Source organism: Echiichthys vipera, assembly GCF_963691815.1.
Source record: "Echiichthys vipera genome assembly, chromosome: 8".
Classification (NCBI taxonomy): Eukaryota; Metazoa; Chordata; class Actinopteri; order Perciformes; family Trachinidae; genus Echiichthys; species Echiichthys vipera.
This window is the reverse complement of record NC_139833.1, coordinates 587942-599598: the sequence shown is the minus strand read 5'-3', so window position 1 is coordinate 599598 and position 11657 is coordinate 587942. Positions and strand designations below refer to the sequence as shown.

At 48.0% G+C, this 11657-nt stretch overlaps 2 protein-coding genes across 2 annotated transcripts in view; one reads left to right on the top strand and one right to left on the bottom strand.

The window, feature by feature from the left end:
• Positions 1 to 8511, bottom strand: ttc24 (tetratricopeptide repeat domain 24; the record flags this gene model as incomplete). The annotated part of the gene is given in 13 exon segments (XM_083917716.1): positions 1 to 138; positions 203 to 256; positions 2349 to 2421; positions 2492 to 2571; positions 2639 to 2679; positions 5751 to 5819; positions 5902 to 6023; positions 6174 to 6302; positions 7301 to 7507; positions 7590 to 7791; positions 7933 to 7964; positions 7967 to 8279; positions 8350 to 8511. Coding segments are annotated over 13 exon segments (1587 nt in total), but the record flags the coding sequence as incomplete, so codon positions are not given.
• Positions 8512 to 10835: 2324 nt separating this feature from the next.
• The window catches only part of iqgap3 (IQ motif containing GTPase activating protein 3), a gene marked incomplete at its 3' end in the record, with an annotated part of 34605 nt that continues 33783 nt past the window's right edge, over positions 10836 to 11657 (top strand). Inside the window, exon 1 of the mRNA XM_083918348.1 lies at positions 10836 to 11056. Within this exon, the coding sequence (XP_083774474.1) occupies positions 11035 to 11056 (22 nt within the window). The 5' untranslated portion in view covers positions 10836 to 11034. The remainder of the gene's footprint in view (positions 11057 to 11657) is intronic.

The window sequence follows — 11657 nt, the reverse complement described above, 5'->3', positions numbered from 1 at the left end:
GGCGCCTCTGATCCAATCAGCATCCAGGAAAAAGTCTACATCAGCGAACAGAACCGGGACCTCCAGGGGGCCGCGGCAGGGGGCGGGGCCTCGGCGGCAGGGGGCGGGGCCTCGGCTGCAGGGACCAATGACGTCTCACTGAAAATCAACAACCACCAATCAGGTTTCAGCTGCTCCTTCTTTTGAATCTGAGTTCATTTACCTGTGGGTGGGCGGGGCCTCTCCGTCCAACCACAGCTGCTCTGATTGGTCCAAACTGTAATCAACAACACAAACAGGTGCTCAACCTCTGGGTCTGGGCCCCTCTGAGGTCCCTGAGGGTCCGGTCCATGGACTGGATACAAGAATGGACGCGTACCACTCTAATGGGGACATTGTGTGTTAAAGTGTCCTCTAGGAGCGTAAACGTGTGTTAAAGTGTCCTCTAGGAGCATAAACGTGTGCTAAAGTGTCCTCTAGGAGCATAAACGTGTGCTAAAGTGTCCTCTAGGAGCATAAACGTGTGTTAAAGTGTCCTCTAGGGGCATAAACGTGTGCTAAAGTGTCCTCTAGGAGCATAAACGTGTGTTAAAGTGTCCTCTAGGAGCATAAACGTGTGTTAAAGTATCCTCTAGGAGCATAAACGTGTGTTAAAGTGTCCTCTAGGAACATAAACGTGTGCTAAAGTGTCCTCTAGGAGCATAAACGTGTGTTAAAGTATCCTCTAGGAGCATAAACGTGTGTTAAAGTGTCCTCTAGGAGCATAAACGTGTGCTAAAGTGTCCTCTAGGAGCATAAAAATGTGCTAAAGTGTCCTCTAGGAGCATAAACGTGTATTAAAGTGTCCTCTAGGAGCATAAACGTGTGCTAAAGTGTCCTCTAGGAGCATAAACGTGTATTAAAGTGTCCTCTAGGAGCATAAACGTGTATTAAAGTGTCCTCTAGGAGCATAAAGGTGTGTTAAAGTGTCCTCTAGGAGCATAAACGTGTGCTAAAGTGTCCTCTAGGAGCATAAACGTGTGCTAAAGTGTCCTCTAGGAGCATAAACGTGTGTTAAAGTGTCCTCTAGGGGCATAAACGTGTGCTAAAGTGTCCTCTAGGAGCATAAACGTGTGTTAAAGTGTCCTCTAGGAGCATAAACGTGTGTTAAAGTGTCCTCTAGGAGCATAAACGTGTGTTAAAGTCTCCTCTAGGAGCATAGACGTGTGTTAAAGTGTCCTCTAGGAGCATAAACGTGTGTTAAAGTATCCTCTAGGAGCATAAACGTGTGTTAAAGTGTCCTCTAGGAGCATAAACGTGTGCTAAAGTGTCCTCTAGGAGCATAAACGTGTGCTAAAGTGTCCTCTAGGAGCATAAAAATGTGTTAAAGTGTCCTCTAGGAGCATAAACGTGTGCTAAAGTGTCCTCTAGGAGCATAAACGTGTGCTAAAGTGTCCTCTAGGAGCATAAAAATGTGCTAAAGTGTCCTCTAGGAGCATAAACGTGTATTAAAGTGTCCTCTAGGAGCATAAACGTGTGCTAAAGTGTCCTCTAGGAGCATAAACGTGTGCTTAAGTGTCCTCTAGGAGCATAAACGTGTATTAAAGTGTCCTCTAGGAGCATAAACGTGTATTAAAGTGTCCTCTAGGAGCATAAAGGTGTATTAAAGTGTCCTCTAGGAGCATAAACGTGTGTTAAAGTGTCCTCTAGGAGCATAAAGGTGTATTAAAGTGTCCTCTAGGAGCATAAACGTGTGTTAAAGTGTCCTCTAGGAGCATAAACGTGTGCTAAAGTGTCCTCTAGGAGCATAAACGTGTGTTAAAGTGTCCTCTAGGAGCATAAACGTGTGTTAAAGTGTCCTCTAGGAGCATAAACGTGTGTTAAAGTGTCCTCTAGGAGCATAAACGTGTGTTAAAGTGTCCTCTAGGAGCATAAACGTGTGTTAAAGTGTCCTCTAGGAGCATAAACGTGTGTTAAAGTGTCCTCTAGGAGCATAAACGTGTGTTAAAGTGTCCTCTAGGAGCATAAACGTGTGCTAAAGTGTCCTCTAGGAGCATAAACGTGTGTTAAAGTGTCCTCTAGGAGCATAAACGTGTGCTAAAGTGTCCTCTAGGAGCATAAACGTGTGTTAAAGTGTCCTCTAGGAGCATAAACGTGTGTTAAAGTGTCCTCTAGGAGCATAAACGTGTGTTAAAGTGTCCTCTAGGAGCATAAACGTGTGCTAAAGTGTCCTCTAGGAGCATAAACGTGTGCTAAAGTGTCCTCTAGGAGCATAAACGTGTTAAAGTGTCCTCTAGGAGCATAAACGTGTGTTAAAGTGTCCTCTAGGAGCATAAACGTGTGTTAAAGTGTCCTCTAATATAGGAATATGATTGACAGGTGTGTGTTACCTGTGTGGTCCAGGTCCCTCGGTGGCTCCGCCCCCTCCTGACCCACAATCCTCTGCTGCTTCCTGCTGTGACCCTGTTCACACACTGACTGTTAGCACCTTTAGTGTTTTTGACAGTTTCTACCTGGACCAGGTGACACTCACCTGGCCCCGCCCCCCTCTGATGATCCTCTGGCTGCTGATTGGACGCTCTGTCTGGACCCTGTGTGATGTCATCACTCCTCCTGTGATGAAGGACGGCAGTTAATGATGTTTCTCGCACAGTGACGCTGAGAGCTGATTGGCTGTTACCTGATCTGCTGTCCACCAGGTGGGCTGAGTGGGCGTGGCCTCTGAATGTGAAAGAAGAGAGTGGGTTTGTGTTCACAGGTGTGTTGTGTTCAGGTGTGTTGTGTTCAGGTGTGTTGTGTTCAGGTGTGATGTGTTCAGGTGTGATGTGTTCAGGTGTGATGTGTTCAGGTGTGTTGTGTTCAGGTGTGATGTGTTCAGGTGTGATGTGTTCAGGTGTGTTGTGTTCAGGTGTGATGTGTTCAGGTGTGTTGTGTTCAGGTGTGATGTGTTCAGGTGTGTTGTGTTCAGGTGTGTTGGGTTAGGGTGTGTTGTGTTCAGGTGTGTTGTGTTCAGGTGTGTTGTGTTCAGGTGTGTTGTGTTCAGGTGTGATGTGTTCAGGTGTGATGTGTTCAGGTGTGTTGTGTTCAGGTGTGTTGTGTTCAGGTGTGTTGTGTTCAAGTGTGTTGTGTTCAGGTGTGTTGTGTTCAGGTGTGTTGTGTTCAGGTGTGTTGTGTTCAAGTGTGTTGTGTTCAGGTGTGTTGTGTTCAGGTGTGTTGTGTTCAAGTGTGTTGTGTTCAGGTGTGTTGTGTTCAGGTGTGTTGTGTTCAGGTGTGTTGTGCTCAGGTGTGTTGTGTTCAGGTGTGTTGGGTTAGGGTGTGTTGTGTTCAGGTGTGTTGTGTTCAGGTGTGATGTGTTCAGGTGTGTTGGGTTCAGGTGTGATGTGTTCAGGTGTGTTGTGTTCAGGTGTGATGTGTTCAGGTGTGTTGTGTTCAGGTGTGTTGTGTTCAAGTGTGTTGTATTCAGGTGTGTTGTGTTCAGGTGTGTTGTGTTCAAGTGTGTTGTGTTCACGTGTGTTGAGTTCAGGTGTGTTGGGTTAGGGTGTGTTGTGTTCAGGTGTGTTGGGTTAGGGTGTGTTGTGTTCAGGTGTGTTGGGTTAGGGTGTGTTGTGTTCAGGTGTGTTGTGTTCAGGTGTGATGTGTTCAGGTGTGTTGAGTTCAGGTGTGTTGGGTTAGGGTGTGTTGTGTTCAGGTGTGTTGGGTTAGGGTGTGTTGTGTTCAGGTGTGTTGTGTTCAGGTGTGTTGTGTTCACAGGTGTGTTGTGTTGTGTTCAGGTGTGTTGTGTTCAGGTGTGTTGTGTTGACAGGTATGATGTGTTCAGGTGTGTTGTGTTCACAGGTGTGTTGTGTTAAGGTGTGTTGTGTTCAGGTGTGTTGTGTTCACAGGTGTGTTGTGTTCAGGTGTGTTGTGTACACAGGTGTGTTGTGTTCAGGTGTGTTGTGTTCAGGTGTGTTGTGTTCAGGTGTATTGTGTTCAGGTGTGTTGTGTTCAGGTGTGTTGTGTTCACAGGTGTGTTGTGTTCACAGGTGTGTTGTGTTCAGGTGTGTTGTGTTCAGGTGTGTTGTGTTCAGGTGTGTTGTGCTCAGGTGTGTTGTGTTCACAGGTGTGTTGTGTTCACAGGTGTGTTGTGTTCAGGTGTGTTGTGTTCAGGTGTGTTGTTCACAGGTGTGTTGTGTTCAGGTGTGTTGTGTTCAGGTGTGTTGTGTTCAGGTGTGTTGTTCACAGGTGTGTTGTGTTCAGGTGTGTTGTGTTCAGGTGTGTTGTGTTCAGGTGTGTTGTGTTCACAGGTGTGTTGTGTTCAGGTGTGTTGTGTTCAGGTGTGATGTGTTCAGGTGTGTTGTGTTCACAGGTGTGTTGTGTTCAGGTGTGTTGTGTTCACATGTGTGTTGTGTTCAGGTGTGTTGTGTTCAGGTGTGTTGTGTTCAGGTGTGTTGTGTTCAGGTGTGTTGTGTTCACAGGTGTGTTGTGTTCAGGTGCGTTGTGTTCAGGTGTGTTGTGTTCAGGTGTGTTGTGTTCACAGGTGTGTTGTGTTCACAGGTGTGTTGTGTTCACAGGTGTGTTGTGTTCAGTTGTGTTGTGTTCAGGTGTGTTGTGTTCACAGGTGTGTTGTGTTCAGGTGTGTTGTGTTCACAGGTGTGTTGTGTTCACAGGTGTGTTGTGTTCACGTGTGTTGTGTTCACAGGTGTGTTGTGTTCAGGTGTGTTGGGTTAGGGTGTGTTGTGTTCAGGTGTGTTGTGTTCAGGTGTGTTGTGTTCAGGTGTGTTGTGTTCACAGGTGTGTTGTGTTGTGTTCAGGTGTGTTGTGTTCAGGTGTGTTGTGTTGACAGGTATGATGTGTTCAGGTGTGTTGTGTTCACAGGTGTGTTGTGTTAAGGTGTGTTGTGTTCACAGGTGTGTTGTGTTCAGGTGTGTTGTGTTCACAGGTGTGTTGTGTTCACAGGTGTGTTGTGTTCAGGTGTGTTGTGCTCAGGTGTGTTGTGTTCAGGTGTGTTGTGTTCACAGGTGTGTTGTGTTCACAGGTGTGTTGTGTTCAGGTGTGTTGTGTTCAGGTGTGTTGTGTTCAGGTGTGTTGCGTTCACAGGTGTGTTGTGTTCAGGTGTGTTGCGTTCAGGTGTGTTGTGTTCAGGTGTGTTGTGTTCAGGTGTGTTGTGTTCACAGGTGTGTTGTGTTCAGGTGTGCTGTGTTCACAGGTGTGTTGTGTTCACAGGTGTGTTGTGTTCAGGTGTGTTGTGTTCAGGTGTGATGTGTTCAGGTGTGTTGTGTTCACAGGTGTGTTGTGTTCAGGTGTGTTGTGTTCAGGTGTGTTGTGTTCAAGTGTGTTGTGTTCACAGGTGTGTTGTGTTCACAGGTGTGTTGTGTTCAGGTGTGTTGTGTTCAAGTGTGTTGTGTTCAGGTGTGTTGTGTTCACAGGTGTGTTGTGTTCACAGGTGTGTTGTGTTAAGGTGTGTTGTGTTCAGGTGTGTTGTGTTCACATGTGTGTTGTGTTCAGGTGTGTTGTGTTCAGGTGTGTTGTGTTCAGGTGTGTTGTGTTCAGGTGTGTTGTGTTCACAGGTGTGTTGTGTTCAGGTGTGTTGTGTTCAGGTGTGTTGTGTTCAGGTGTGATGTGTTCACAGGTGTGTTGTGTTCACAGGTGTGTTGTGTTCAGGTGTGTTGTGTTCAGGTGTGTTGTGTTCAGGTGTGTTGTGTTCAGGTGTGTTGTGTTCACAGGTGTGTTGTGTTCAGGTGTGCTGTGTTCACAGGTGTGTTGTGTTCAGGTGTGTTGTGTTCAGGTGTGCTGTGTTCAGGTGTGCTGGTCACCCTCAGACTCTGCTGCAGAGCTGCAGTGAGACGCTCCACCAGTCGATCCCGGACGGACCCCGCCGTGTCCTGCAGGTGAAAGGAGGAGCTGTGATTGGTCGGCCTGATGCCAGAGGTGGCGTGTAACCTGATTGGCTGAAGCTGAAGTCACCTGACAGTGAGAGAGCGCGGTCAGAGCCTGTTTGTAGAGCGCCACTGCTTTCTGCTGCTTCCTCTGCCTCAGGTAACACTCTGCCAACGCCTCACACACCTGCACCTGGGCCTCGTGCTCCTCTGACACACACATGAATAAACATAAATAAACATGAATAAACATAAATAAACATGAATAAACATAAATAAACATGAATAAACAGTAATAAACATAAATACACATGAATAAACAGTAATAACGTAGTGTCATAAGGCAGTTATTGATGTCACCCGTGTCTCTGAAGCCCTGCAGCGCGTGGATGAAGCTCTCTGCTGCCTCCTCTTCCTCGCCCAGCTGACTGCAGGCGAACGCCAGGTTACTGAAACACCGAGCCTGGTCGCCACGGCAACCCAGAGAGCCTGCACACACACACGCACACAGACATACGCACACACGCACGCACGCACACACACACAGGTGACAGGTGATGGACAGGTGAAGGACAGGTGTGTGACAGGTGTGTGACAGGTGTGTGACAGGTGATGGACAGGTGTGTGACAGGTGTGTGACAGGTGATGGATAGGTGATGGACAGGTGTGTGACAGGTGTGTGACAGGTGTGTGACAGGTGTGTGACAGGCGTGTAACAGGTAATGGACAGGTGAAAGACAGGTGTGCGACAGGTGTGTGACAGGTGTGTAACAGGTGATAGACAGGTATGTGACATGTGTGTGACGGGTGAAGGACAGGTGTGTGACAGGTGAAGGGCAGGTGTGTGACAGGTGTGTGACAGGTGATGGACAGGTGATGGACAGGTGTGTGACAGGTGTGTGACAGGTGTGTGACAGGTGTGTGACAGGCGTGTAACAGGTAATGGACAGGTGAAAGACAGGTGTGTGACAGGTGTGTAACAGGTGATAGACAGGTATGTGACATGTGTGTGACGGGTGAAGGACAGGTGTGTGAAAGGTGAAGGACAGGTGAAGGACAGGTGTGTGACATGTGTGTGACAGGTGATGGACAGGTGAAGGACAGGTGATGGACAGGTGAAGGACAGGTGTGTGACAGGTGAAGGACAGGTGATGGACAGGTGAAGGACAGGTGTGTGACAGGTGAAGGACAGGTGAAGGACAGGTGTGTGACATGTGTGTGACAGGTGATGGACAGGTGAAGGACAGGTGATGGACAGGTGAAGGACAGGTGTGTGACAGGTGAAGGACAGGTGAAGGACAGGTGTGTGACAGGTGTGTGACAGGTGATGGACAGGTGAAGGACAGGTGATGGACAGGTGAAGGACAGGTGTGTGACAGGTGAAGGACAGGTGAAGGACAGGTGTGTGACAGGTGTGTGACAGGTGATGGACAGGTGTGTGACAGGTGATGGACAGGTGATGGACAGGTGTGTGACAGGTGTCCCACCGTAGAGTCCAGCAGCCAGGCGGTGGTAGCCCACAGCAGGTGTGAAGTGGCCCACAGAGTTGAGAGCAGCGCCCAGGTTGTGCAGCACTGTGGCCAGCAGGGGGGGCAGCTGGGCTGAGGGCTCCAGAGCACGCCGGAAACATGGCACCGCCTCCGTGAAACACCTGAGGCGGCAGAAGGACACGCCCACTGACAGGTACAGCTCACCTGGACAGACGCAGGCACACAGGTGAGCTGTCAATCAAGTCTGATCCGACAGGGTCTAAAGAGGGCTAACCAAGGGGATTACCCAGAATCCTCGGGTCCCTGATGCTGTCCGTCAAACTCAGACATTCTGTCAGCACGCCGATGATGTCATCGCGGCTGAACTGATCTGATTGGCTCATGAGACTTCCTGCCTCTTTGAGGGCGTCGGCTGAAGAACCCAACATGGCCGCCACTCTGTAACTTTCTGCAGCCCGCAGGAAGCCCTGGACCGCCAGAGACCCGTCCTACACACACACACACACACACACACACACACACACACACACACACACACACACACACACACACACACACACACACACACACACACACACACACACACACACACACACACACACACGCACACACACACACAGAGCTGTCACCTGCTCCTGGTTCTGGTCATGGTTCTGGTCATGGTTCTGGTTCTGGTTCTGACCTGTGCCCTGCTGTAGCAGCGGCTCATCTCCACGCAGGCGTCTCCCTCGCTGCGTCCGTCTCCCTGAGACCTGTACAGCTGAGCGGCCTGCAGGAAGTGGGCGGCGGCCTCCTGGCTCTGCCCAAGTGCATTGTGGGCCAGGGCCAGGTTGAACTGCAGGTCCGGGAGCCGGTCGGCCTTTGGACCCGATTCAGACCGACGCAGGAAGTCCAGCCCCTTCTGAGGTTGACCCGCCTCCACGTAGGCCGCCCCGAGGTTAAAGGCACAGGCCTGGAGGACCCGGGAGTCCTGCAGCTGAGAGGAGCAGAGCATCATGGGAAATAACCGCTCACCTGTCGATGACCTTTGACCCCGGCGCTCTCACCTGTGCAGCGGCCTTCAGTGCGTTGTTAAAGCGCCTCAGAGCGTCCTCCGTCCGTCCTCCGTCCGTCCCTCCTGCAGCGCTCTGTGACCGGCGGACGTTAACTCCTCCACGTTCTCCTTCCTCCTCGTCTCCCTCCTCCTCCTCCTCCTCACCTGACCCTCGCCATCACCTGGAGGAGACGCATCAGACGCCATCTAGGACAGAGGGGAAGACCTGGACACACACAGACACACATATTATTATATTATTTATTATTATAATAATAAAGGCTAATGCCATTGAACTCCTTTATCTTAGTCCACACACACACACATTAGCATTAGCTCCAGAGATAGCACTGTAGCTCACCTGTTATTGTTGTTGTTAGCATTAGCTCCAGTGATATCAGTGTAGCTCACCTGTTATTGTTGTTGTTAGCATTAGCTCCAGTGATATCAGTGTAGCTCACCTGTTATTGTTGTTGTTAGCATTAGCTCCAGTGATATCAGTGTAGCTCACCTGTTACTGTTGTTGTTGTTAGCATTAGCTACAGTGATAGCAGTGTAGCTCACCTGTTATTGTTGTTGTTAGCATTAGCTCCAGTGATATCAGTGTAGCTCACCTGTTACTGTTGTTGTTGTTAGCATTAGCTACAGTGATAGCAGTGTAGCTCACCTGTTATTGTTGTTGTTAGCATTAGCTCCAGTGATATCAGTGTAGCTCACCTGTTATTGTTGTTGTTAGCATTAGCTCCAGTGATAGCAGTGTAGCTCACCTGTTATTGTTGTTGTTGTTAGCATTAGCTACAGTGATAGCAGTGTAGCTCACCTGTTATTGTTGTTGTTAGCATTAGCTCCAGTGATAGCAGTATAGATTATTATAATGAAGTTATTGTTTGTTGTTAGCATTAGCTCCAGTGATAGCAGTGTATATTATTATAATGAAGTTATTGTTGTTGTTAGCATTAGCTCCACTGTTAGCAGTGTAGCTCACCTGTTATTGTTGTTGTTAGCATTAGCTCCAGTGACAGCAGTGTAGCTCACCTGTTAATGATGTTGTTGTTAGCATTAGCTCCAGTGACAGCAGTGTAGCTCACCTGTTATTGTTGTTGTTAGCATTAGATCCAGTGATAGCAGTGTAACTCACCTGTTATTGTTGTTGTTAGCATTAGCTCCAGTGGTAGCAGTGTAACTCACCTGTTATTGTTGATGTTAGCATTAGCTCCAGTGACAGCAGTGTAGCTCACCTGTTATTGTTGTTATTGTTGTTGCTAGTATTAGCTCCAGTGATAGCAGTGTAGCTCACCTGTTATTGTTGTTGTTAGCATTAGCTCCAGTGACAGCAGTGTAGCTCACCTGTTATTGTTGTTGTCAGCATTAGCTCCAGTGTTAGCAGTGTAGCTCACCTGTTATTGTTGTAATTGTTGTTGTTAGCATTAGCTCCAGTGACAGCAGTGTAGCTCACCTGTTATTGTTGTTGTTAGCATTAGCTCCAGTGACAGCAGTGTAGCTCACCTGTTATTGTTGTTGTTAGCATTAGCTCCAGTGACAGCAGTGTAGCTCACCTGTTATTGTTGTTGTAAGCATTAGCTCCAGTGACAGAAGTGTAGCTCACCTGTTATTGTTGTTGTTAGCATTAGCTCCAGTGGTAGCAGTGTAACTCACCTGTTATTGTTGATGTTAGCATTAGCTCCAGTGACAGCAGTGTAGCTCACCTGTTATTGTTGTTGTTAGCATTAGCTCCAGTGACAGCAGTGTAGCTCACCTGTTATTGTTGTTATTGTTGTTGCTAGTATTAGCTCCAGTGATAGCAGTGTAGCTCACATGTTATTGTTGTTGTTAGCATTAGCTCCAGTGTTAGCAGTGTAGCTCACCTGTTATTGTTGTTATTGTTGTTGTTAGCATTAGCTCCAGTGACAGCAGTGTAGCTCACCTGTTTAATGTCCTCAGATCAATAACAAGAGAAGAAGAAACTGATGCCTGCCGACTGTAGTTGACACGTTGCTATGGCAACAAAGATACGTCACAGAGGGAACTAATAAAACGTTAAAAGAGGATTAAATCAATAAAAGATCCAAAGTAAAGTCTCATATTTAATATAAGTGATTATTTAAAAACCTACAGTCACCGTAGGACTCTGTTAGAACGACAGGGAAATACAAAGACCACAATCCACCGCGACAACGCTCCAGCCAATGGGAGGAGCGGCTGGTCGTTCGGCCAATCAGAGCGCAGCTGGTCAGAGACGGCGGGAGCTTTCAAACTTCAGACCGGAAGAAGAAGCTCGGGCGGTTTGAAGTTTGAAGCGGAGACCGGACCGAAGAGAGACGGAGCCTCTTACACCGGAGAGAAGCTTTATTACACCCCGGGACACACCGCGACAGCACCCCGGGACACAACGCGACAGCACCCCGGGACACACCGCGACAGCACCCCGGGACACACCGCGACAGCCCCCCGGGACACACCGCGACAGCCCCCCGGGACACACCGCGACAGCACCCCGGGACACACCGCGACAGTACCCCGGGACACACCGCGACAGCACCCCGGGACACACCGCGACAGCACCCCGCGACAGACCGCGACAGCACCCCGGGACACACCGCGACAGCACCCCGGGACACACCGCGACAGCACCCCGGGACACACCGCGACAGCCCCCCGGGACATTTACTAATACAGCAGCAGGACGGAAAAAAACAACATGGCGGATTCATCTGGACGCTGTGAGTCTGAAATACACAAACACATAAACACGTCTGTCTTTGGTTGTTGTTGTTGTTGTTGTTGTTAAGTGTTCATCTCTGGTTGTTGTTGTTGTTAAGTGTTTATCTTTGGTTGTTGTTGTTGTTGTTAAGTGTTTATCTTTGGTTGTTGTTGTTGTTTAGTGTTTATCTTTGGTTGTTGTTGTTGTTAAGTGTTTATCTTTGGTTGTTGCTGTTGTTTAGTGTTCATCTTTGGTTGTTGTTGTTGTTAAGTGTTCATCTTTGGTTGTTGTTGTTGTTAAGTGTTTATCTTTGGTTGTTGTTGTTGTTTAGTGTTTATCTTTGGTTGTTGTTGTTGTTAAGTGTTCATCTTTGGTTGTTGTTGTTGTTTAGTGTTTATCTTTGGTTGTTGTTGTTGTTAAGTTTTCATCTTTGGTTGTTGTTGTTGTTTAGTGTTCATCTTTGGTTGTTGTTGTTGTTTAGTGTTCATCTTTGGTTGTTGTTGTTGTTAAGTGTTCATCTTTGGTTGTTGTTGTTGTTTAGTGTTTATCTTTGGTTGTTGTTGTTGTTTAGTGTTCATCTTTGGTTGTTGTTGTTGTTTAGTGTTCATCTTTGGTTGTTG